At 39.2% G+C, this 27,693-nt stretch overlaps 1 protein-coding gene across 2 annotated transcripts; it reads left to right on the top strand.

The window, feature by feature from the left end:
* Window positions 1-254: 254 nt before the first annotated feature.
* PI15 (peptidase inhibitor 15) lies at window positions 255-27,693 on the top strand. Of its 2 annotated transcripts, none has more exons than XM_030971727.1 (6): window positions 255-548; window positions 1,596-1,937; window positions 17,192-17,310; window positions 17,522-17,654; window positions 17,814-17,929; window positions 21,699-27,693. In XM_030971727.1, exons 2-6 carry the CDS (start codon window positions 1,665-1,667, stop codon window positions 21,832-21,834), a joined length of 777 nt encoding a protein of 258 aa, XP_030827587.1. In that variant the 5' UTR covers window positions 255-548; window positions 1,596-1,664; the 3' UTR covers window positions 21,835-27,693. The 2 variants fall into 2 exon arrangements, with proteins under 2 accessions (XP_030827587.1, XP_030827586.1); XM_030971726.1 differs by lacking the exon at window positions 255-548 and adding an exon at window positions 768-1,058.

Genomic DNA, 27,693 nt, shown 5'->3' on the forward strand with positions numbered 1-27,693 from the left:
AACAGCACTTTTAAGGGCCTCATTTCACAGGCTGCCCTGGGTCGCCCAGCCCTGGTGGGGGGTCAGCCTGACATTGTGTAGCTCCCATACGCTGCCCCAGTACACAATTGCTGGCTGCTGCTGCTGCTGCTTTGCTCGCTTTCGTCATGGCCTCGGTGTTATGCCCTTAGCTCTGCCGTGTGAGTGGCTGGACCATTCTGTGCTTAAAGAATTCCAGCTATAGGCTAGCTAATGAGAAACAGATGTCTCCCTGGCACTGCCGGGAGCTTTCGGTCCTGCCGCTCCCGTAGCTTCCCACTGGCAGACGTTCAGGTAACAGCTTTGGGACAGCCACGGCCGCCCGGAGCTCTGCCCGTGCCTCGGAGGACAGAGTGCGAGCCAGGAGGAGAAGGGGGCGAGCGGAGAGGGCCCGGCCCTCGGGCAGCAGCCGTGCCGGCCATGGATGGAGCGGGGCCGCTCGCCCGGGCTGCCCGGCGGGGCCCGGGACACCGCGCTGCCGGGGGCCGGGGCACGGGGTCCGCTTCCTGGGACCGGGACAACAAACTCAGGTTTGCAAACTCCGCTCCACGCTGCGCCGTGGGGGCTCGCGGTGCTGCGAGAAACAGCGCTTCCCGAGCCAGCATGATGCTGGGAAAATGAGGAGAAAACCAGCCACGGAGGGAAAAAAAAAAAAAAAAAAAAAAAGTACAAAATGCCGAATAGAGAGTCTTGCAGTCTGCTCCTTTATGCTGTATGAGGCGGGGGTGTGACCGAGTCCCCCCAGCACCCACCCTCCGGGTGCCACCCAATGGCTGCCGTGCGCTCGCACGGCCCCTCCCGCCCGCCCCGGCTGAGCGGGACCCGCCGCGGCACTGCCCGCGCTGGCTCGCACAGGCTGAAACATATAAAGGCTGTCAGCAGCTCCTCTGGCCAGAAGCTTCACAACCAGCACGGTTTTGTTCTTTGGGGGGTTGTAATAAGAGACACTTCTTCACAAAGGTTCATATCATCACATAGGAGAGTGCTATATATACTGGGAGAACAATAGACTGTTCTTTTTTTCTTGGTATTATCCAGAGGTAAGCCATTCAGTTCCATAAGTTTGCTTTGCATGCAGTTTTATCAATGCTCATCACACTTGGTGAACTTAAGATTTGAATGCTGTTTCTAGGATGTCCTGCTTTCATGCTGTATATGTTTTCTTTTGCCTACTGGTTTATCTCTGCCACATTATGTCAAAACACTCCATGTCTATGGGGCAGGCATAGACTAGGATGTATTTTTATTTTCAGTGGAAAACATGATGTGAGGTTTCTTGCAGTGTCCCTGTTCAAGATCTGTAGTGTGGTTTATTGGATATCGGGTGTGATAGCACTATTTCAGGAATACTACCAGCTCTGACCATGTACTTCATAATGATACTTCATCTGGTGTGTTGTAGTAAGACCATCATCACTTAATACAGCTATTGAAAATTGCTCAGCAGCACGTGTTCTGCCTGGTTTGTTTTTATGATTGAGCTGACAGAATGATTTTTCTGATCACAGCCTGCTTGTTCACTTTGTCTTGCTACACAGATGTACAGAATCACATCTTTGGTATCTTCTCTTCTACAGATTTGTTTTCTGCTGCCCTGACTTAAAGCAGAGTACCTCTGTGGCCTATCTGTCTCCTTTGGCCCCAAAATGACAGTAATTGCTGCAATCAGTTGTTCTCTCTTATTTTCCATTCTCTGTGAAACAAGCGCATTAGTGTTACCCAACTCCACTGACCTATTCCTGTCAGACAATAATTTCACTGACATCAAGACAGCTTTGGCAGCTCATCTGGACTCTGCAAAAATTCCCAAAGCCAGGCGGAAGCGCTACATTTCACAGAATGACATGATTGCCATTCTTGATTATCATAATCAAGTCAGAGGCAAAGTCTTCCCACCTGCTTCCAACATGGAATACATGGTAAGTGAACTGTTTATTTCAGAGTAAAACAAACTGTAAATCAGTGATCTGATTTTCTTAAACAAATTGTAGTGGTTTAGTTAGCTAAATCAATTTTTTAAAATCTATTATTGCTTATTAAAATGTTCTGTCCTTATGTTTTTCAAGCTGCATTAACTTCAGCAAGCAAAAGCTGAATACTGAACTCTGAACCTCTTACTTGCCCTGTTCAATTTTCATTTCCATGTGTAGTCCCAATGAAATAAGTGAAGTGGTGAGTTAACTGCTTGTTGGCCTGAGGAATAGTATGTGATCACATGCAACCCAAAGTGTTTAAAATGCTGGTCATTAGCCCCATAGTTTTTGTGGAGTACACTGAAAGCCATTGCCCTGATGTGGGCAAAAAGACGCCCAATGAATCTTTCTTATTTATTTCTCACATATTATGTATGGAAGCAATATGGTAAGACTGTTTGCAAAGTAATTCATCTGTCTCCTCTTCATGTGTTTTTCTTACTGCATGTTTTCTGTGTACACCTAATACCTTTATCTTTCCATCAAGTGCAATGCTGCTTTTTAAGGTTTTTCTAGTATGTAGGATTTCAATGTGCTCAAAAAAGTATGTGGCAGGCTCATTTTCTCCTTATTGGAAAATACTTATAGGAAATTTCTGTTCCTGCAGGTATGGTAGAAGTTACACATTTGCTGTGGTCTCATACTGCTTTAGCACTACTGGTTGAAGTAGTATTTGCTACTTCGTATTCTAACTTTGCATACATGCATAATGTGGCCCTCTAATATTAAGCATAGGTTGTGCAGCAATTTTTTTTTTTACATTGTAATTGAGGTATTCACAGTGTTTTGAAAGTACAGACAAGTTGTGTCAGCACCGTAAGAAAGACAGTTTCTCATATGACAGCAGACAGGTAATAGGTTTGAGAAACAGGACACCATCAGCTTGACTAAAAAGGGGATATCAGTAATAACAGCTCCTCCTTTGTAGCAGCTAATGACTAACAATTTGGACATTTTTCTGTCACAGATGTTACCTAAATCTGGATTTCATCAAATAATCTGTTCAGAATATCCCAGCAGCACCTCAGAATGCTGAGTGCTCTCAGAATATTGCAGGATGAAGACCATAGGCTGAGTTTGAATTCTATTTAAGTGGAAAGGTCAGAGACAGAAAGCCAGAGTGGTCAGAAGTCAAGCTCAGTCATCACTTTCATTGCTGTGCTCTCCACTGATGTTTCCTTTGATTCTGTATAAATAAACTTTGTTGTAATGTCTGAGGGAATGGCAGCCTACCATACCCTTCCTTGGCTTGTGTGTTTTAGAAATGTGCTCCTGCAGTTTGCTTAAGTGAAGCCAGCACCCTGTCCTATTCCCAAGGGATTTGTAAGTGCAGTGTTCTTAGCCTGTTCAGTAAAGAACCTTTGTAAATAGAAAGCAAGCTTCCTGGATTTTATTGAACTCATATACATAAAATGCCAAGATTTTATCTATATTGGTGAGTATTCTGCTGCAACAGCTTTGCTGCAACATAGATACAAAATCAAGATTGAAGTCATGCTCTTTACAGCTGTTCTTTTCCTGTTCTTTTCCTTGCCTTTCTTACTAATGCTTTTGCCAGTAGCAACCAGCCATAGGATGTACCTGTGTTCCTGGCAGCATCAGCCCCAACAGTAGCCTCAAGTGCAAGGACTAAAGGCTTTCTTTTACATTTGATTTTCCAGTCTGAAAGTACTTTGTGACTTCATGCTGCAGAATTCAGATCAGCACCTCAAGCTATGTAGGTGATGAACCAGAGTGCAACTTGGGCTTGAATCCCCAAATGGCAGCCACCCCTCTGCCACCAATTCTCTTCTAAAATTGTCAAAGTTCTGTGTGTGTCCCATACAGAGCAAAAAAATGCTCAGTGAGCAGCATCACACATGGTGTGCTCTGCCATCTGCATTGTGATCATGGTACCATCTGTGGAACTTCTTACCTCTCTGACTACAGAAGGATTTTGGTAGGGAGGCCTGGAAGATGGCAGGGTGCTGTAAGCAATACTGAGAATGGAAACACTATTATCAGTAACTGAGTTTCCTTTGTCCATTCTTTGGTGTCTGAATAATTTCAGTGTGTGGTGCAGCAGCCGCTGTTGTGTCTTACAGGGACATGAGGTTGCTGCTGCTATATAAAAAAAGATGTTATGTTTCTCAATATTTATTTTCATAAATAAGACAACAAACACATTATCATTAACAATAGACAACGTGCATTTGTGCTTCAAAGAACCTTACAGAGTGTGTGTTCCTTTCCTGAATATTATGGAAAAGTTCTGGAGTAGTGAAGAAAATGGCCTATCCCATTTTCCCTAACAATGACTGAAACGGATGTCACATGTTAGAGAGCTGGAATTGCTTACAGATGCAGTAGATTGTGGAAATCTTTTTAAGCATGTTGAAATACAGAAAAACTAAGCAGTTTTGAAGCACTAGAAAAATATATTTTTTTCATCTTGTTTATGTTCACTGTCATAGTAAATTGTGTTTTGTTGTTTTTTCCTAATTCTTTTAGGAGCTGCTCATCTCATTAATTACTGTATCACATTCTCACTTCTGTGCAGTTCCATTTGCTTTTATTTCCACCTCCCTGGTGGAAATAAAACGCCTTCAGGGTTTGGTTGCATGGTTTGGTTCTTGTGATTCCAGTTCTCCACACCCAGCCTTTTTTGGGGCTTTTCTACTTGACGCATTCTGTTCCTCTCCCTGGTAGTGTCTGCTTCCTACATGTTCAGTGCAGCCACAGATACTTCAGACTCCTTGGGTGTTATTCTCTCTGCCCTTACTGTCTAGAAGGTTTATGTACTGTAGGACTTTGGGTGAGAGATCTGGAAGAACAGCTTTAAATGCCCATGGGTTAGGCAGGGGAAGTTCAGATAAGCAGAGCTGGGAAGTGTTCTAGTTCTCTTCGGAAGAGGTGGGTCCGAGTGCTGCCCCAGCCTGTTGTTGCACGCAGCCCCCCCCATGAAAGCAGACAGCTGGGGAGTCAAACATGGTGGGAGGCATTGTATAAGTTCCCAGGGAAAGAAACTGGTGTGTCTTGTGCCAGTTACACTTTGGTAAGTCTTTCTGTTGGGACATTGGCCCCCAGTGTGTTAGATTTTAAAGTAGTCCTCCTTTTGGTTCTGGTTCTGGAGGTACTGATGCCTTCAACTGTAAATTTTTCTACAGGTATAAATCTAGTCAGTATATATGTGAAGGAAAATGAAAGAAAAGAAGAACTTCCTGTAGATACAGGCCTGTAATACAGAATTAGTGAGTCTTTTTTTTTTAATTTGGACCTCTATCTTCTTCTTCCTGAGAAAGTCTTTGCTTGTGCTTTAAAAGCTGAGGGCATACCTGCAGAAAGAAAGATGACACCATACGTCTGGTCTGACAAAGAGTGAAAATCATCTACTTGTCTTTGCGTATTTTTTGTGGAGAAAGCAGAAAAATTCCATAAAATTCATGATTCAGAAAAAGTGAGGTGTAGAGTTGCCAGCAGCTGTCTAGTGTGAGAAATATGAATATCTGTAGTTCCAGTGGAAGCATGTGAATGAAGAAATTACTTTTTCTGAACGCTAATTCTGTATTATAGAGACCTATGTTGCCTTTCTGGAACATCTCAGCTGCTTGGTAGGCCAGTAAGTATTTTCAAGATATTGCCAACTGAAATTTGGGTCTCATAAAAAGTCTTTTAATGTGCATTGGCACTATCTTTAGGCTTCCAAAACATTCATTAATGAAATATCTGTTCCTATGAGGATCAGAAATTATTTTTACCTTTCCTATAGTCATTCCCACTTGAGGCCAGTTTCTCGAAAGTCTGTATGGTCTTTGTTGTATCCCACATCATGGTGTTTGTGCAAAAGCTGGTCAAGCAGGTGCTTATGTACAGACGTGCTCTTTAAAGCTTTGCATACAGAAGCAGTAACTTATATAAGTGGGCCTTGATGAGCACTGAGCACCATCCTCCATGGCATTCCCATGCAAAATGGGACAATCTGTTTTCTTTAAGAGTTCTCTAAGGTGATCTGAATGAGTTGTTGAAGAGCCATAGCAAAGGCCAGTCATGAGGAGTTTCATTGCTGGCTCTGCAAGGATGAGTCCTGAGCCCAGTATGGATCAACATAGTTATTAGTGGACTGGCAGTAGCCTGTCTGAAGTGTAATAGAGGGAGTAGGATTGCATACTCAAAAACATGTTTGTGGAATGCTGGCTGAAGATTTTAAGTGCAAAAAGTGCTCTAGATAAACTCGAGCCTGCTGATGTACCAAAGATGTTCAGACAGAGTTTCAATTCTTTTTTGTTCAGTAACTTCACTTTTATATTTGGGAAAGTCTGCCCCTGGTTAAATTTTGTCACTTTGACTCACCTTTGTAGAACTCAAAGTAGTAAAAGATTTCCAGACTAGCCTGAAATGAGTTAGTTTAGCTACCCAGGAGTTATTTCGTGTTTCTCATGAGCTGATGGCACAGGAACTGAAAGAGAATGGAGAATTTCAGCATATTAATTTCTAGTAAATCCACATAAAAGACCATAATAGACTAAACAAAGGAAACGACCTATTGTTGTAAAAGAAAAGTCGTTGTGTTCAAAAAGAAGCTCCTGTAGTCCTGTGAAGGAGTCCCCGTGTGTCATGCTGGAAATATGTATGCTCTGTGTGGCCCAGGGATGACTCTCTTTGCCACAGTGATTTATTTGGATACTTCCTGTCCCAGAAAATTTGCAGGTAACTTCCAAAGTCAGGTCAGAGAAGCAAGGTATAACCCAGTTAGTGCTCACAAATGCAAATAACTTCATTATTATTTCACTTCTAAGTTTGAAAGTCTTGATAAAATTCTTTTGCTGTCAAGGTGATCTTAAAAATATTTTGTGAATATGCAGTAAGTGATGGGTAAGACAAAGTCAGAAAAATCCCAGCAAACCTACTTCAAGTTTTCCAAAGTTCTGCTTAATACCGAAAGCCTTTTGTATGGACATGGAAAGAGTGAGTTAGGTTTTCTCTCCAATTCAATAGCATTTCTCATAAATAAACTTCTCAACCTGTTTACCTTTTTTAAATTTTATTTTTACTGTTTTCATTGTGGTTTCTTACAGACCATTCTAAATCTTTAAGGACATTTTGTTCTTGAGTCATTGGCCCTGGCTTATTTACATGGTCCCACTGAAATCATACATGTCTGTGAGTAAGGATCGCAGGGCTAGTTCCTTCAAGATTTATGTCTAATAAGTTGGATAGAGTCTCTTAATCCATGTACTTAATCCCTGGCCTGTTGCAGGACTTCCTTCTGCATTACATACATATGGTTTTCATCTTGTCTACTCTTGAACACATATAGTGATGCTGTCTCAGTCACATCTCTTGGCAAATATTTTACCTTAGGAATAGAAATTATTTCCAAATGTCTAACCTAAATATTTCCCTCTAAAGCTCAGATAATTAATCTTTATATGCATTTTTAAACTGCCAATAGAATTTCTGTCCTTTTCATTTCAAAAAATTACCCTTTACATATTTACTGGCAGTTTTCTTGGCATTAGGATGCATATTATCTTTCCTCAATTTGCATGTGCGTGTCATTACAATACTTCTGCATATTGGATCAAATTACAGTTGCACTCCATTTACAGTTCCTTAGTTAAGTTAGTGAACAAGACCCTTGGATGTCAAAGAAGATTAGGCCCATCATTTTAACTGTGTATGTCTAACTGCCATAATGCAATGAAGAATTTACTGTAGACATTACTGGCAGCATACTTTTTCCATTCAGTAGCCCTGTTCCCTTAAAATCCTGTATGCATAGTGAAGTTTGAAATAAAGTAACCAGATGATGAGTCAGGGTGCAAAGTTCTTGATATGCTTTTCATCATGCTAGAGCACAAAATAAGTGCAAGTGTAACCCACCTCAGTCTTCAGGAAGATAAGAGGTCAAGATACTTGGAGGTTCTCCAGTGTGGGCCTCCTGTCCCAGTCTGCCATGGCTTTTAGCTTGCTCTATGCTGGGAATTCACAAGTGAGGTAAGAACAAATGAGAAAGGGGTACAATGGTGGAATGTGTTCACTGGTTCCAGTTTCTGCCTCCTACCACTCGATTTTCTGTTTAGCCAATTAATGTCCCTTCTGCCTAGCGCCATAACCCTGCACCAGGAATGTCTGGAGATCATGGGAAAATGAATTCTGGAATAGTGATCCTCTCAGAAAAGTAAAATAATATGGAGGGAAGTGTGGTTCGCATGGTTACAGTTAATGGTGTCTGTCTGCATAATAGCCTGGAAAGGAAGCAGTTGTTTCACAGCAACAGCAACTCAGCCTTTATCTGCCGTGGAGGCACAACATGGCAACTGACAGAGAGAAAGCAGGAGCAAATGGAGCTTACTTTCTGCTGATTTTGGCATAATAGACTTACCTAGCTCTCTTTTGCCTCACAGGTGAGTTCAGCCACTTACATATTTCCTAGAGCACCACTGTCAATAATACAGCACTGAACTGCTTGACTATCACTGACATGTAGGGTGTTGCCCATTTTTTCTGCAGTTTCATTGACGGAAAACCAGAAAAGCCTGTTCAGTCTCAGTAACTGGCGTTCATCTAGGGTCAAATCCAAGTGGATGTTACTGATAAGAAGTACAAAAGCCATCTGTTATGTTCAGAGTGAATGATAGAACACCTGTTCAAGAATTGAATGGAAAAGACCCTTCCTAGAAAGCATTCCTTGAAAAATCTGAAGAACTTCCCCAAAAATGCTGCTGTTGATAAAATTTTGTGGAAAAGAGTGACTGTGTTAAAATTGCTTTGGTACTAGAGCTCTGTTCCAATTTTTATGCATAACAATTTTAAAACATCCATCTTGATGGTGTTTTAGAAAAGAATATTTACATTATTTAAATTTAGTACTAGCAGAAAGCCTTCTAGGAGTTTAAAGAAACAAAAAACAACTTAGTAAAGTCTCAGATAGAAAAGCAGCCTGCCCAGAGGCCTTGGAATTAGACATTCCTTTATTATTAAATGTAGCACCTCTTGAACTTCTTGGCTAAAAAGAGAGACAGGGCATTTTTCACAAGAATCTTGATCCAAAGTACACAATACTTTGTTTCATACATGAATGGAGATGATAGTAACCTTATACCTCTCAATGTTTTTGTCCTCTTTCTCTACCTGAAAAGATAAATAGTCTGTCACAGATCTGTGAAAATGTGTATCCTAGCGGCAGCAACAGATGGAAGCCCCAGGATAGCCCCTTTCTTGCTTTTTGTGCACAGAACCTTCAGTTCAGGCTCCTCCATGTATGAATGCATCTGCAGGTGCATTAACTGGTTTTGCACATCTATCTATTTGTCGGTCATATCTGTTAATCTGTATCAAGAGAAAGAATCTTAAATTGAGCTTTCTTTTTCTGAGAATAAAGAACTATTGTTCTTATTCTTTATTCTGCAGAAAGAGGAAGCTTCTATGTGTTTTCTTTTAAGTCATGCTGTCATATCTTTCAGCTAGAGCTACTTAGAAAATAGTGAGTATTTTCTTCGAAAACTTTTAAAGAAATTAAGAACATTTTTCCTTTTGGTGGAAAGCTTCAGTGGTTAATAACAAAGAAAAGCAGAATGTATATTTTTTTCTTAATGTAAGAGAAATGAAACACCACAAAACAAATACATTTTCATTCATATTTTGTGTTTGTAAGAAAATACAATTTGTTCTGATCATATTTAAAATGATAGAGGTCAGACACGCTCCTTTTCAGACTTCTGACCAATTGTCAGGGTGACACAGAGCTAGAGTTTGGTCCTTTTTGTTACCACTTCTAAGATAAGCTGTTGCCAATTAAAATAGTCCTTGCAGTAGGTTAGAAAAGCACTGAATATTTTAAGATATATAGCTGTGATATTTAACTTTTCCAAAAGCTAAACAAATAATAGCATATCAGAGAAGCTTATTGTTATTAAATCTGACAGCATACCAATTTTCTTTATTTCTTACTGTCTGAAAACCTGTTGCCAAACATGAAAGGAAGTTCAAACAACCTTTAGAAGAAAAGAAATTGACTAGTAACAGCGGTAAATCTTCAAATGATAGCACTTTGTGTTTGCACCATGTAGACACCCAGGAATATAAGCTTCTATGTAAAACACAGGCTTGAATTTTCAGAAGAAAAGTATTTCTGGTAGTGAGGTTTCTTGGGAATATGTCTGGTGATGCCTGGATTGAGCCAGACCTTCTAATACTGAGCCCTTCAGAAGTGTGACTCAGATGTTTGGAGGTTTGTATATATGAGAGTAAATTTACTACAAAACATTGCACAGTTTTACTTTGAGTTGCAGTGGATTGTTGGACAAGCAGCTTGATGTATTAATCCTCTGTTTATTTGCAGAAGAATGACATAGGTTATTGTGATTCCCATCCAGATATTTTTTCTCTAGAGAGTAGACTGGAAATTTTCTGTGTAAACTTTTTAATTATTACCTAATGCATGTGAGAAAGTACCTGCATGTGTGGTAGGCACCAATTGCAATATACATACAAAAATTTCTAACAGGTGGCTGTTGAGATAAAAAAACCAAAAACATATTCTTAGCGAGAGAGAGCCTAAAGTCCAAATGATCTCAGAGCCTAAATAAATATATAAAGTTTGCCACATTTGTCTGTAAGTTGCAATGAGCTCATATGTTTTTATCACACAGTATGTATTGAAAAAAGCGGGAGAAAAAGACGAAGTTCTGTCAGTCATTCTGCTGTAAAAGCATGCAGGCAGAAGGGCTGTTGGGTTGTTTTATTAAGCTTTCTGCCAGATTTGGGGTAGTGGACATGGTGGGAGGTCCTACAGAAAGTTTCTAAACTTGAAAATGCTGCATGTCTGACTATATGAAAGAGAAGGGGGGCAAAGGACTCCTGTGTGCCCTGCGCGCTGCTGTGGGGTTTGAGACGGGCGCCGCACGCGCAAGTGTGAGCGGTGCAAGGCTGAGTGACCCGTGAGGACAGGACCTGTGTGTTGGAGGGTAGCAGCCTACATCTGCTAATCCACTCTGGGACTTGCACGAGCAGCTGTGGAATGCAGCTGCACAGATGGACTGGACATGTTGGATTTCATCCCTTGGCTTCACAGTGTTTTTGTCACAGGAAAAAATTGCTTGAGTCAAGGTTTTCTTCTTTCTTGCTTGCTGCCATTCTGGAAGTAAGAGATTTTGATCTTCAACTAGGCAAACAAAGAGGAGCAGGGGGCTACTGGAGAGTAAAATAATATGTTTGAGGTGGAAAGGGTAATTTTTTAACTGATCAATGCTAAAAGAATGTCATACTGGCCATCTTTCTGAGATGCCTAAGAGTCGCTGTAGATCTGTTTGTGTCAAATAACAATCTGAATATCACTAATATGAGCCCACAGTAAACATATATAAATGAAAAACAAGATGCCAAGACTGGAAAAAAAATTGCCACTTTTTATTTGCTTCAAAATGTAGCAGTGTTGCCATGCAACCCACTTCAAATTGCATATCCCAGTATTTCATTTGCCATCTCCTCATGTAGCTGCACTTGTGTAAAGAATATGTGGCGGAAGGGAGTGGTTAAAACAGTGAACTTCACCTGTTTGCTCTGGATTTGTGTTCATATCTCTACCCAGTGTTTGTCACTTCAGCTGTACAGTTGATGGCAGCCATCAACTGGCTGGTCTGGTCACACCACAGCTGTCCTGGCACTATGGGCAGCAGCCCTGACTCAGGGAACTCCTAGGGAGGTAGTGAGTGACCAGGGTGTGTATGTTTTGCTTAAAGTACTTGTTTTACCATTTATTTAGCTGATATGTCATTTAAAAAAAACTCACAACAAACAGACTAAACACATACAGTGAGGCACTGAGGGCTGCTGCTGGTGTTTAATAGCCAAAACAATGCTCTGCTGAGGTTCTCTTGTGCTCTTTTGCAAGTTAGGAGGGCTTCCCAGTTACTAGCAATAAAAATGTGCTGGGAAAGATTAAAGATCATGATGGCAAAAGAATTGAAACACAGGTTTGGATTGCTTGAGTGTTTTACACTGATCATTAGCAGAGTCCTTAGGCTACCAAGTAAAAACATATCTTTATGGACTCCACAATTAGCCCACCTCTTCTGTCTCACAATCTGCCCACTTTGAGGGAAGGAGGACTCCTACTTACCAGATTTTTTTCATATTTTCTTTGTGACAATGAGGGCTGTAAATTTAAGTGGTTCTGTAAGCATCCAGTTTACCCACAGATAACCTCACAGAATGGGAACATAATGAATACGGTGTATGGCTGTGTATTCTGTTCCCTTTGCATTTAGATCACAAATTCATGCTATCTGTTGCCATTAATAATAGTTTCAGACTACTTGCAGAGATGAGGAGAGGTCATTGTGATTTGAGTGATTAGATTTGTCTCCTAAGACATTTCTTGAGCAGAAGGTCAAGAAAAAGTTGCTCCATTTAAATGATTGAGGACTACAGTTCTGTCTGCAATGAAAATGAGCAGAACCTTGTTTCTAAGTTCAAGTTATAGTTAAAAATTGTTATGTACGCAATTCCTCAAATTAAAACATAGGTATCAAAGTAGGAAGGGAACAGCCAATTATTTTTCAACAAATGTCGTGGACAGATCATTGTAATATTGTAGTTGTTTTCTTTTCTTTTTCACCATCAGGATGTTTATTCAGCTTCACCATTGTTTTAATACATAAGAACATAGTTGTGACCAGGACCTCCAGTTCCAACCAAGCACAAAAGGACAACTTCATCCTTTTTACATGGAAATTATCTAAGAACAACTGAGAGACAGCTATAGAAGCAGCTATAAAAGGGAAATGTATGAGGCAACTGTGATCCTCAATATTAAAAGGCTTTCCTTGGTGAAGGAAGCTCACTTTTTGGGTTTCAAGAAATTTCATTCAACATGAAAGAGATTTTGTTTACACTCTATTGCTTATTACACATCGTGAGGATTAAATATTTTACTATTTGTTTACAGAGGGAAACAAGCAAAATCTAGGATGAAATTCTGGCTCAGTGGCAAAATTCCTGCTTATTTTATTAGTGCTAAGATTTTACTTCTAACTCTCAGCAAGCACATGCTGTGTGAGTGCAGAGAACACTCCAGAGCTGCCTCATGAAGTGGTCTCAGATGTTGAAACTCCCCATGTAGAAACAGTGCCCTGTTCCTTGAGATGTAGTTTGGAAGTGTTGTTTTGCAGGGAGCAGTACAGAGAGCACAGTCAGAGAGCTTTCTAGGAAAATAATCTTTGGCTCAAGAAAGAAAAATAAATTGGCCAAAGGATGTTAATTTCAAGTTGTCAGTGGCAGTGTGGTGACAGGCTTTAACTCTATGGTGGCTCAGTTAGACCTGGTTGAGAAGTGGGAAGGTTTCCATGCTGGACCAAATCAGTGATCTGGAGTTTGGGGGGCATCTTTATACTGGATAGAAGGTGTCTTCTTCCTCAACTACTTGCAACCTAGCAAATGAAGATTAGCTGTCCCCAGGCTGTGGATGATCATATTTTGGCACTGGGAGTTTGCATGATCAGCATTTCAGGATGAGTCACCTTCTTAGATCTTAACCCACTGAGTATGGAAATATTTTTCCTTTTTCTCTTTTACAATTTTGTGTTCATGTCAGGCAGTTTTAAAGGATGTGTTTAATAGGAACACTGCATTGCCTGTATTTCAGTTTGTAATTTTGTTTATCACTCTGTTTCTTTTAAATTCTTTGCTAATTAGCTTGAGCTTTTTAATTTCTCCTTGTACAGAAACTGTCCCTCTCACTTTCAAGTTACTTTCAGGTTTCACTTTCTATGATATATTTGCATTTCTTGGTATGCTATTTATCTGTGTACACATAATGAAGCCACATGGCTTTAAAATCCAAATGTCTTTGCTCTGTTCTCTTACATGCCCAAAACAGGGGGTCTTAACTGTGATAAAAGTAAGTACCACTGTGGACTCAGGATCCGATTTTTTTGAAAGGGTGAACTAATGTCACAGTCTCTTACAATATTTTGATTCATAACGAGATAGTATTTTTCACTTTCAGCCTATATTAATTGTTTGCCTTTTTATAGAGGCATAGAATGGTTTGGGTTGGACAGAATCTCAAAGATCATCCAATTCCAACTCTCCTCCCGTGGGCAGGAACACATTCTACTAGACCAGTTTGCTCACAGCTCTATCCGGCCTTGAACGCTTCCAGGGATGGGGCATCCACAACTTCTCTGGGCAACCTGTTTCATTGCCTCACCAACCTCACACCAAAGAATTTCTTCCTAATATCCAATCTAAACCTAGCCTCCTTCAGCTTTAAGCCATTCTCTCTTGTCCTATATCTTGATCCCAGTGCAAAAAGTCTCTTTCCAGCTATTTTGTAGGTTCACTTCAGGTGCTGAAAGATTCTATAAGATCTCCCTTATGTATTCTCTTCTTCTGGTGATCATCTAGTCCTAAAAGGACTGAGACCACCTTTTCATCTGAAAAAATGAATTTAATAAGGAAGGTGAGGCATTTAACTTCTCCCATGAAAAACAAGTGATTTACATAGCTGTAGAGGACTCTGTAGAAGTTTTTCACCAGCCTGCTAATGAAGGAATGGAGGAAATTTAAAGATTCTGCATATGCATCCCTCCCCCTTATCCCTTAGTCAGTAGTTATTTTCCTTCTCCTTGTTTCTTTTTTTTTTTTTTTTTTTTGCCAGAAATTTGATCTGTCCAGAGAGGGATCAAGAGTGAATAGATAATGGAAAGCAGAGTGCACTATACATGAAAAACTCACAACATTTTAACTGAGTTAGAAACAACAACTCAAAGCTTTACTAATTCAGTGTTGCAGATGATTCCTGATAACCAGAAATGAAGCTGAGAAGCAAAAGTGAACTAGAAATGACCTTGCTGTCCAAGGCAGGGACTGTACCTTGCCTAGAGAGTGTTAATAGTGAAAACCTAGTCCATTCTTCACATTTTTTTCAAACACCTAACATGCTATTTTGCGAGGCAGTTCAGTACACAAAAATGTGCTGGGTGGAAGTCAGGATGCTGGCGCTCTTTGTGCGAACACAGTGCACGTTTAGATTACTGTGGGAGTGCAGACAGGGCGCTTGGGAGCAAGCACGCAAACCTCATGTTCAGCCTCCTGGCAGGAGCACTCGTGCCAAAAGTGTGATTAATCCCAGCAAAGGAGGGTGTTTATGGGGTGTCACAGTCCTGGCAGAGCAGCCCCTTATGGATGCACACCAGGCAGCTGTGTTTGGACCCACATGCTGGATCCGTGAGCTCCTCTGCTCCCCTGGGCCTGGGCAGGCTCCAAACACTGGCTGTGGCCCCAGCCTCTCAGGCACGCTCCCCAGACACACTTTTATGTTTGTACCTACTCTTTAAGCCCTCTTTTTGGGACCACTGCTGTACCACAGGGATTATAAAGGGATTTTTATACACCGGCCACATGCAGCTAGTAAACTTAGTGGCAGAGATACAAAGCAGAAGAAATGTCTATGCACAGTTTTCTTTGCCTTGGGCCCTAGAGCATATCCTGGGTTTTGGATTTTTTATCTCCAACTCCTCCAAGAAACTCCCATAATTTTTCAGGGCTGAGGTGTAACCAAGTTAGGCTTGAAGCCAGTTCCCTGGCTTGAAGAGTATTCCTTTGTAGCATGCTTCTTCTTCTTCTGCTTGTCTTTTGTCCTTGTACTAGCAATTTGATTTGACTTCGTCCTGGAAATTTTCTGAACAGTTGTAAAATAGGCCTTCTCTTCTTTATGCGCCACCCATTTTACCATCCCTAAGGTGGTTCCACTCGAATGGAAAATGATTTCTGTTAAGGAGAATGTACTGGTCTCTATTGTGCTTCTTCATCTTTAATCAAGGTACCTTATCCACTCCATATTTGCAAAATCTTGGTTAAGTGGTCTAGCAATTTCATAACATTTACTAAATTTTGTCCTTCTCGCTAAGAGAAATGTCACAAACTATTAGAGTAAGGGCAGGAATTATTGTCCTAGTCAATGAGCTGTCTTTTCACTCTTCAGGTTTGTGAAATTAAAGCTGAACACAGTGTTAAAAATTATTTTTAGCTCATAGTACAGAAAATATTTGTGATGTGGGCCACTTTATCTTTTGATAAGTTAATTTCTGACTTTGCCTCTTATTTCATGCCTTAGAGAGCATACTCTTTATTTCATAACCACTCAAGATATATGAGTTTATGTTTGTGTTTAAAAAGCACTGATGGTCTACATAAACAATTTTAACACATTCTGTTCTGCCTTTCTACTTGTAATTCACTACAACTATTCTGCACCTAAACACTCCAAGAAGGGTATTCCAAATATACACGTAATTCCAGAATCTACAGCCTACTTGGGTATCCTTTAAACACTAAGATATACTAAGATTTGTGTGCTCTTGTAATGTAACAGTGAGATATCTTTATCAGGAGTTCCAGTGGTGCTGTATTTTCTGTTGCCAATATCTCCATTATTTCTGAGACAAACCTGTTTTGCTGTGGAGAAAACAGCAGAGTTACACATCAAGCATGTAATTGAGCAGGAAAAGCATATAAAGGAGACGCTGTTTAAGTTCACGTGTCATGTTCCAATCATTGGGGAACTTAAGAATTCAAGTTGTCTATTCTTACAGAGCTGTTATCTTTTTTATATCAGGCAGTGAGCAATGCCAGTTCCTGTGCAGAATAAAGTAGTGAAATCCATACTGTACTTGGAAACTATCCATAGTCTTTGCCTTTGTGGAAACCCTTTCTTGACCTTGTGACCTCAAGTATGAAGAGCTGCCACACACATTGGCTCTGGCTATAGATGTTCCTGAGGTCCCATTTCCAATGTGTTGGGGTTTTGTGGGGTATGTAATACCTATGCTGAATTGTTATTCCCTGTGTTCCTCTCCTTCACTTTCTATCTGAGTCCCAGCCAACATTTCACTCCTCTCCACAGATGGATCTCATCAACACAGAAGGGAAAATGGTGGGAGAATGCCTGTTTCATAAAGGGCTTTTCCAGAAAAAAAGGGAGAGATCAGAATACTTGGCTTCCTCTAATGATTTGGGCAGGAATTCTGTCCAGCAGTAGGGCAAATCTCGCTGGATTCTGTACATGCTGCTCCACAGTTCTCTTCTTAGTTCCAGATCTGATGTATCATGATAGTATATTTGTGAGTTAAGGTATTTGCTTCTTTTGTTCTAGCACTATGATCATGATATGCTTTTTTTTCTGTTCTACTGCTAAGGATACTTTATTTTGTCAGGTTTGGGATGAAACTCTTGCCAAATCTGCTGAGGCTTGGGCTGCTACATGCATTTGGGACCATGGTCCTTCCTATCTTCTGAGATTTTTGGGCCAAAACCTGTCAGTAAGAACTGGAAGGTAAGAGGTTACCCTACAAAGCAATTATTTTGTCAGCCTTTGAGCAATCCAGATCTTGGATGGATGCAAGTGTCATCCAGTATTCTATGTCTATATCTGTAGAATTATCTATATCTGCCAGTGTTCCTTTGCTGAAGAATATTATTGCTTAATACTGTGATGATGTGAAGCGAAATCTAAAATGACATTTTTTTCTTTCTTTTCTTTCCAGGTATCGATCTATTCTCCAGCTGGTAAAGCCATGGTATGATGAGGTGAAGGATTATGCTTTCCCTTATCCTCAAGATTGCAACCCTAGGTGCCCGATGCGATGTTATGGACCCATGTGCACCCATTACACACAGGTTATATAAATTTCCTCTATTCAAAATCTCATGTCCAAAGCTAAACTTTTCTATGATGTATTTATACGCCTCTCTCTCAAATAAATGTATGTGTATATCTATAAATGTATGTATTTTCCTTTTCAATTTGGACTTCACCAATAATAAATATTTATTTAGATGGTTTGGGCCACTTCCAATCGTATAGGCTGCGCAATCCACACATGCCACAATATGAACGTCTGGGGATCTGTTTGGCGGCGAGCTGTTTACTTGGTATGCAACTATGCCCCAAAGTGAGTTGCTCTCTTTTATTTTTGTTTATTTTTACACTTTGTGCATGTTTTGGTCCTCTCATAGGACTGCTTACTTCTTTTTCAGCAGCATGACCTCTCTTTGTGCTTTTTCTGTGGGCTGCTCCTTTGTTCAAGCTTTCCATCTGAACATATGGAAATGTATGACTCCAGTGTACAAGGAGGAAAAGGAATCAACTTGATGTGTGTGGAACAAAACAAAAAACTGGTTTTCTGTTATTGCTGTTATTATTATTATTATTATTTTCTTCCTTCTTTGTGCTGACTTCACTTTACTTTGAATTCCTTATTTCTTCACTCTTTTATAGATAGGCATGGTGGACTAGACTTCCTTGGGTAGGCAATCCCACTCTAGATCAGGCTCTTGATTTACTGACAGGTGGGCCTGTGCAAACCTTAAGAAATTCAGTAAGGCCAAATACACCTAGACCGGGTTAATCCAAGCACAGGTACAGGCTGGGTAGAGAATGAATTGATAACAGCTCCGAGGAGAAGGATTTGTGGGTGTTTGTAGATGAAAGGACTTGTGGGTGTTTGTAGATGAAAAACTCCATTTGACTTATCAGGGCATTCATGCAGCCCAGAAACCCAACCATAGCCTGGGCTGCATCAAGAGAGATGTGCCCAGAAAGTGATTCTTTTCCTCTACTTTGCTCTCCATCTGGAGAGCTGCATCCAATTATGTCTTTGTTAGCACAAGAAAGACATGGATCTGTTAGAGCAGGTCCAGAGGAGAGCCACTAAGTTAATCAGGGCTAGAATAGCTCGTTTATGAAGGCAGGCTGAGAGAGTTGAGGCTGTTCAGCCTGGAAAGGAGAAGGCTCCAGAGAGATCTTGTATCAACCTGTTGGTACCTAAAGGAGCTGTACAAGAAAGCTGGAGAGGGACTTTTCACAAGGGCATGTAGTGATAGGACAAGAGGGAATGGCCTTAGCTTAAGCTAGGTGGGTGTGGATTAGACATTAGGAAGAAATCCTTTCCTGTGAGGTGGTGAGGCGCTGGAACAGTTTACCCAGAGAGGTTGTGGACTCCCCATCCCTGGAGTTATTCAAGACTGGACAGGATGGTGTTCTGAGCACCCTGGTCCAGTGAGAGGTTCCCTTCCTGTGGCAATAGGTTTGGAACTCGTTTGTCCTTAAGGTTCCTTCCAACCCAAATAATTTTGTAATTCATCCTTTGATGCGTGTTGTTGCCCACAGGATACCTTTGTTTATGACCATGCTAGCATTGCTTTCATATAAAGTCCATCAGCCTAAGCTCCATGTGTGAAAATCTATCTCATCTTGCCTTCCATATTAGGGTCTGTTAAAATACAGCTCACAGATGCCCATAGGTGGCCATATATCCCATAATTTGCAGAGGTCGGTGTTAGGTTGAAATGCAGAAATTAATTTTCTGCGAGCATTTCCTAGACATCATCCCAAGCTTGCCTTTGGGTGCAGAATGAGTCGGTAAAGTGTGGCTCTGGGAGAGTTTCAATTTGCAGTCTGGTTTGCACCCCTGTTGCAAAAGCTGCACAGATAGTGTAAGTGGCTGCTTGCTCTGACTGTGTATTGGGCAAAGACACAGTTCTGTATAGGAGCCTCAGTGTGATTAACTGAGCATGTTTTCCATAAACTCTTGGTGGCACAGGTCCATTTGTGGTAAAGAATATGCAAGAATAGGTCATTACTGTAGCTGTTACATGAGTAAAAAGAATTTTTAAAGGTTTTGCAACTGAAAAAGAGATAGGATTTTGTAAGAAAATTTACTTGGGGAAATAACCACCTTTGGAAGTCAAGGAGATTTCTCTGTCCTTTTGTCTTTAATATTTACTAGAAAAGGATGGTAAGAAGTGAATGTGAGGGAGCAAAGAATAGGCAGCAAAGACTCTATCTGACTTATAGCTCCACAACATGGACAAGATAAAATCAAAGATTCTAAGACAGTTTTTTTATCTATCCTAATTTGAAAAAAAAAAATTAAAATTATAAGCTTTCTGGAATACTTATCTCATTTTCATATATTGGAATAAAATGGATTCATACATTAGGCATTTTTGGAAACTCATTTAGTGTTTGTGTATCAGCTAGCAATGAATTAATGACATTTTATATTTTCTGAATCTAAAAATCCCACAGCTTCTCACACAGCTAACCAAAGCTTGAAGTTGCAAGCTCTTTCTCTGTGTGAGATATTGAGCACACTTTTCAGTCACAGGAAGTGGAATCATGATTTTCACATCTACTTCTTGCAGGGTCACAAAAATTATATTGAATGATCTTCCCTGGATTAATTTTGTATTTCTAGATTTAATTGAGTTGAGGACATTGGGCTTAGGGTCCTTGGGCACACACAGAAGTCTCTTTGCCACTCAGTAAAGTCTGTGTCCTTCTGAGTAACCAGCATACCAGAAACTCCTCTAAAGAGGAAGGGAGTGAATATTACAGCCCCAATCTGTTACTAAGATTGGAATTTGGCAAAGATTTAGGATTTAGAACTCCAGTAATTTTCACTGATGCCATGCTGTAACATGGAAAAATATTTATGCTTCTGAAATGAGTGCAAATCCCCTGAAGTTAAGGAGGATGATTGTAGTTTAGAGAGGCCCCAGATTATCCAGCAGTCTCACACAAATCCGCCATGTGTTGCATAGAAAATTAAGCAGAAAGCAGTTTTGAGCAAACTCCGAATTTCCATATCTGTTATCAGACTAAATATATTTCCTGAGCACTTAGTCTGCTGTACTCATTTGGAAGAGAAGTAGGAATGAGCAAATTATTTGAGATTCCTATTTTCTTCCAAGGCACAACCCAGACTAAGGCTTTTGATCCAGTGTTACTGGCTGGGAGGTGGGGAATGACAAAATGTTTCATAAATAATTGCATTACTCACAGCTATTCCATGTCACATGCAAACTAAAGGAAAGTTCTCTGCTCTGTGAGACATAACATTTAAATAAAAATCTAATTTTAACTTTCTGCCTACATCATGAGTGTTACACGATTCTCTAAAAGTCCGTGGTTTACATAAACCCCTTTAAGTCTGGATGTGTTTTTCAGATGTTCCTAGATGTTTCAGAGTTACCTCTTTTCATATGATCACTCTCCAGACTTTGTAGCCCTTTCTCCCTAGGGTCTATTGCACACCTCTCTTCACCAAACACCCTACTTCTGCTCTCATTTGCATCTGTGAGACCTCTGACAATGCCCCAGTCCAGTTCCTTTTAATAGTTTTTTCTTTCTTTTTCTCTAATCATGAGTTCAGTCTCAGAGCTTCACCATGTGAATATAGGCTGGTGCAACCTAAGAGTAAGATTTCACTCAGTTTGTTTATCCATCTACAAAGCACAAGCTTTTAAGATAACTGCCAGAGAAAAACGTGCTCAAGGAAAACCTTGCACCATTGTTTATTTTGCTATTTTTCGTAAATATAGATCCCCAGTAAAAAATTCTCTGTCATGAGATCAGAGAACCAAAAATCACTTGGTTGTAGCAAAACCAAGAAGACTGGAACTTCACTGAGACTAAAGGATGTGGAATGGCTATTGCTGGCCTGGATTCACATGGTCATTTTCCTGCTCTTGGGAATTGCTAGATCAATGTTTATCAGTAAACAACAGCAATGAACTAATGTCATGTTTTTAGTAACAGAGCATTTATGAGATATCAATGGAGACATTAACTTTAATCACTCAAAACAAGTATGGCTGATGATTTTTTTTTTCTTCCACTGAAATTATTAAGCATTCTGTTTAATTTTTTATTTTCAGGGGGAACTGGATTGGAGAAGCACCATATAAAGTTGGAGTTCCATGTTCAGCTTGTCCTCCAAGCTATGGAGGTTCTTGTATCGACAATCTTTGTTTCCCAGGAGTAACATCAAACTACTTATACTGGTTTAAATAAGTTAAGATTAACATTATTTTAAAGAAAACCCACAGATGAGTAACAAGAACCTTGTGTATTGAATTTTGCACATATTATATATAGAGAGATATTGTAATAATACTCTGATATTTTCTTTTTGTATGCTTTTGTATAATTAGCTTTCAAAGTACAGTATAATTTGGTTTTAACACTTTGGGATTTACGACTCACATTATCCCTTTCAGATTAACATTTTGTTAAAGGAGAGTAAACTCATTTTAATCTTAGCAAGTATAGTTTCCTGAAGATTAGATTATAGTAAAAGCACATCAGAAGACAGAATATGACTTCCTTTTAAAAATAATAACTGTAGAAAGAGAAGGGTCATTGTTTAATATTGTGCTTTAAAAATGGAGTGTGACATGCAAAGGAACAAATTGTCCTCACACTCCCAATGGTTCCTCCTGTTTACACCTGTGCTTTCACCTGCAATGTCAGTGGGACACTGAGCAGAGAAAAACATATGTGCAAGAGAAACTGCAGGATATTACCTACCTCATGCACAGCATCAATTCGTTTATGGTGTTTCAAGAGTTCAGCACATGGCTGCTGCTATCACATGTCTGTGTGCAGACAGGAGTATTAAAGAGAATGAGGAATCACACTGACTAAAATGCAGTGGCTGTTAACTCACGTGCCTAAAGTCTTATCTAAAAAGAAGGCTACATCACTGTAAAAATACTGGTATAACAGCACAGCTTGACTCTACCTTCCTGTGTTTCTGAACACAGTCATAGTTCTATAATGGTGCTTTGCAGGAGTATATTCATTCTTTTACAGGAAGAAATATATTGCTACAAAACAATATACATCCATACATGACATCCATAGTGGTCTTTACACTATAGGTTTACCAGTATATATGTTATCCCTCTGACTGAAATTCAATTGAGAATCAGGAGACATCAGACCTAAAAACAGGTAGGAAGATTTCTAAATAGAAGACCCTAGGGATCTTTAAAATTTATGTAGATGTTTTACAAAAATTCCAAATTTCTAAAGCAATTGCCAGTGTCCATTAAAAATATATTACACTGTTTCCTGAAAATATCTGTGTGCATTATTAAAAACCAAATCTGCCAAAAACTTTCTGCCAAAACCTGAATGTCTTATGAGTGCCTAATAGAGACATTAAAACCAAAATATTATACAGGTACTTTTCTTGAAAAACAGATTATTAAATGGAAGAGATCAAATGACTGCCACTGTTACTAGGTCATTGAAATAGCCTTGAATTTTGGCTTTAAGTTGTTACAGGGCAGCATGTACTCCACTTTAAATATAAGTGTTTAGTCTACTTGCACTGCTACATTTAGACCTCTGAAATTTATGAACTTTGAAAAGCAATACTGAGTAGAGCAAGTGGAACAACAGAGGATAATTTCACTAGAGCTACATATGTATGTATCTTTAAGTCACTAATTCAGTCTTTTTAGGGTATTGGAGATAGTCTGTCACCAGAATATGAAGTAACATGCTGGTGATAGAAAAATAAAGATGAGAATTTGAATTCTTCACATTAGTCATTCTTTTTGTCAGCAAAATATCTGGGACAGGCTGTATAGGGTATGAAATGTAGCAGCCCCTCTCTATCTGTCTGTACTCTGATCCCTCAGAGAACGTCAGCAGCTGATCTGTGGCTCTTCAGATATTTCTGGTTAGTGACACTTCTGTATCTGACAGGACAAGAACTAGACAGGCATATTGCCTTTAGATGTGTCCATGTTGTAAAATGATAACTCGCTGTAATATTCTACTAACTTTTATCCTGACAGGTACAATATAAACATTTTTCCTTTTGTTTTCAGAGGAGTTTGGACTTGAACAGTATTCAATCAGTCAAATACTTTGGCAGAGTAAAAGCCAGTCCTGTTTTGGGAGTGAAAGACAGCCTCTTTGCAAGATCTGTGTACACACTGAAGTAAATGAGTGAGACAAAACTACTTGGTGGGTGACTTGCCCCTCAGTCAGTACAGTTGTTGACGAAGGTGCAGGTGAAAAATGCATTTTTGTTCTGCATAAGAAATCTTCTATAGAGGTAAAGACGGAACAGTTAAAGCAGTGCATCTAGCCATTTTCAGTATTTTTATTTTTGAAATACAAATAGGAAGCAGAGCATAAGAAAAATTTCAGGTTAAGCCATGAAACCTACAACAGTAGGTCTAACAATAAATGACTATGCACTTTGAAACTTGCAACTTGTATATTGTATGTTACACTTTCCAAACAGGACTAGACATTGTAAATTAATTTATAATTCTGTAATTCAGCTGAAATTATTATCACGGGTATATATGTTATCATATCTGTTACTTTTTAAGTTGCTACAAATACCTTGATTTTGTGGAATATTTTGTTTTCTGTGAATATAGAAAACTTTGCTTTTAAGAAACAGGTATGCAGGTTTTTTCACAACATCCCATGATGGTGCTAGGGATTAACTATTGTAATCACACTGTAATTGACAGCAGCAAAATATGATCTGGAAATAAGCTATTTCATATGAGCAGCTCCTGATAAAACCAGCCTCAAGCACTCAAGCATTAGCTGAATATGTTTCATTTAACAGAGAGGTTTACAGATCATCAGATATTTGATTGCCACATGAAACTTCCACTTTAAAGTGGAAGGCCTTTCTGTACTGCCTATTTGAATTGCCCCAGTTTTTATTATCTTTTTGCTCTTGGGCCAGGTAATGACAATGCCAGTAAAGCTCTATTTTGATTGCCAGTGCCAGTGCTTCCTGACTGACTACCTGACACCAAGTGCTGCTACAAAAAAAAGCACTGAAACATGCAGAAGACTTCAGATGTCTGTGGCAGCTCTAATGCATGCTGAGCTTGATGAGTTCAAGGCCATGCTGAGGCAAACCACCTCCAGTTGCTATTCTGATGGCCTTGAAGTACTAATTTCTTCTCAGCAGAGGGGTGTGCCTTTAAAGACAGAGAAATTAGCTCAGACTTCTGTTCTAAATATAAAATTGTAAAAGTACGCGCAAGCTAAAATAAGGCAAAAATTATTTTTTGTCAAAATACTGTGAGAGACGTAAGAGTAAAAAATGATATAACAAAATTGATATAATTAATTATTGAGTGCAGCTGTTTATAATAATATCTGCTTGTGACTTTTTGCGTCATTTAAACATCTAAGGTGATGGGTAGCCATTGATACCTTTTGGTGCTAACCTCTGTGTTCTGGTGCTGAAGTTACAGATTATTTTTTGTGGAACTATTGCCATATACACTCCAGTGTTTGTGAGATCTTTTTCAGCTAAACATATAACTTGCCACTAAGTCATATTTGCTTTTGGAGTTCTTTTTTATGGTTGTTTCAGGCTCTAATAAGAGTTTTATGTGCATCAGAGAAGAAAATGTATTCCAGTTCAAATCCAAAACAAACAGTACCCTCCCCTCCTCACAACAGGCAAGTGCTTGTGGAACAAATTATGGGGAGACTAAGACCTCTGAGAATCATGACTTCAGATTGATGCTGAGCAAGTTTTAGTGATTCCAGATCATCTCTCTGAAAAATAAATTACTTCAGAAAATCTGGGCTTGACCTTGCACACTTATCCTTGGGATCTATTCTTTGAGATCAGTTTTTTTCCTTCTGAATTCGAGGTGAGTTTGATCACATCTCAGAGAAAACCAGAGGAGTTTCAATATAACTTCTGCAGAATGAAGAATTGGACTCCATGAGAGCTTTGTGAACACCAAAATTAGACTTCATATGCCATCCCCTATTAATACTGGGAAATACCATGGGGCTTGGAAAGAGGAACCCTCCCAGAGCAAAAGTACTGTGGCTGCATGGAAAGAGATACATCTGTGTTTATTTCCATGTCTGTATCTGTGGGTAGGTGGATAGGTGTATGATAGGTGATAAATATATATGTTTATACATCCTCCCTGAGGATTGGGTTGCAAGCATGGATGCCCTCTTGTGGTTGAGAATGCCTCTACTCCTTACCTAGGAACCCAAGAGGTTCTGGGATTTTTTGAAAACAAACGCAAATCTAAAGTTTTTGGCCTTGATTTTAGAGACGCATGATTTTGTCTGTTTCCTTTGAGAAGAGAGGTGCAGTGCAGAACTCCACCATTTCTTAGTTTTATATGATTTGTAAGTACAGAATTCAATTACAGTTTTATTATCTGATGACTACCTAACATACAGAGTTTTATGAGTATGAGGTAAAACAGAGTTATTCAGATGCCAGAAGAATTTTTAAAAGTGTTAAGTCAGATATAGTTCTTAAAACCCAGGGTGTGGGAAGCCTTATTACTCAGATACTATGCTATGATGAGCCCCAGTAAAATTTTAAGGGCCCGAATTACTGTTGCAATCTGCCCATTGCTGCTAAGTTTTTAAGACAAAACTCTTGCTTTCCCGTTCTAGAATGAGATGGTCTTGGAATACAAGCACAAAAAATTTTTGTGGTGCTTTTTAAAACTGCAGAATTGAAAATTTGTATGCTCCAGTTCTCAGATCATACATATTTGGTCTGGTGGTCTCAAAGTGCACAAACTTCTTGTTTAAATTTGCAAGAAGAATGTTGAAACTCTATCAATAGAAGCCTGAAATAGCCATAACCTTCTCCAGCTGCTTTCTTTCAATAGAAAATAGTTTGAAAAATTAAGAAAAAATAGCAATTACCCATCTGATTAATTCAACAAATGGGCAACAGTCTATCTGGTTGATTCAAGAAATGATGAATGAGATTGGTTACTATTGGTAATTTCAATACTTTCTTTCTGCTTGGCCTTCATTTCCCAACTCACCCTCAGGGTAGAGTTATTTTCTGTTAGAAAATAATTAAAAGGCAATGCATTTTTAAATTCACAGAAGTCAGTGGAACAGATAGAAAGCTTTGATTGTTATCCACATTCTGTTGAGTTCCCCTGAGTGTGAGAAATCCAGACTGAAGTGGTTGCAATTCATTATCTCCTTCTGACAAAAGACAAAATTCAGAGTGGAAGAAGATTTTGGCATGTTATCATTGAGTAATAAGATTGTAAATTCTTTTAAATACTTTAATAAATTCTTTAAAAATTACATGCACTTTCATATTGAAAGTGCATATAAATTATACTTAGGGTTATTTTGGCCAGCAGGAAAGAGAGGGAATATCTCTCAGGTTATATGTTTAGCTCACAAAAGCCATTGTCATTCAAATCACTGGCTTTTCATCATGCTGCTATCTCACTACAGCTTCAATAGACCATCCTGTAAGTCAGGAAGTATCTTAGATATGGCGTTTAAAGTAATAAAATTCTTCCTTAAGAGTGAATGGTAATGTTGGAATCAATAGCTCTTAGGAGTTAAACAGCTTTGTTTCATGTAGGGTGCTCTAACGTAATTGAAATGGTGCTTAAAGGTAGGATTCATTTAAGAAGCAAACCACCTACAGATGCTTTTTTCCATATGCAACAAGGACATATTTTTCTGAGGCTTAAAGATGCTGGAGATTGGAAAATAAGTATATTTCTATGCTTTTTAATCTGAACCCATGTAAAAAAAAGTTCAGTGTTTGTAGAGTGAAATGCTCTTTCCCCCCCTCTCATTATATATTTTCATTTTTCTTGTTCAGGTTTTTTTGATAATTGTGTGGGTGGGCTTGTATCTGGTTTTTTGGAGAAGAAACCTTGTTGTCTAACACGTGTTGCAGTGAACTTACCAATGTATCATTTCTTTCGTGTTGTCATATGACACTATATATATATATGTTATACCTGAGATATAAATTTGTATCCCTGTTTCAACTTCTAATGCTATGAAACTGTACATCATTTTGATATATTTTGTAACATCTATGCATTTAAATAAATAAGTAAAATTATC

The sequence above is a fragment of the Camarhynchus parvulus genome, chromosome 2, assembly GCF_901933205.1.
Source record: "Camarhynchus parvulus chromosome 2, STF_HiC, whole genome shotgun sequence".
In the NCBI taxonomy this organism is placed as follows: domain Eukaryota; kingdom Metazoa; phylum Chordata; class Aves; order Passeriformes; family Thraupidae; genus Camarhynchus; species Camarhynchus parvulus.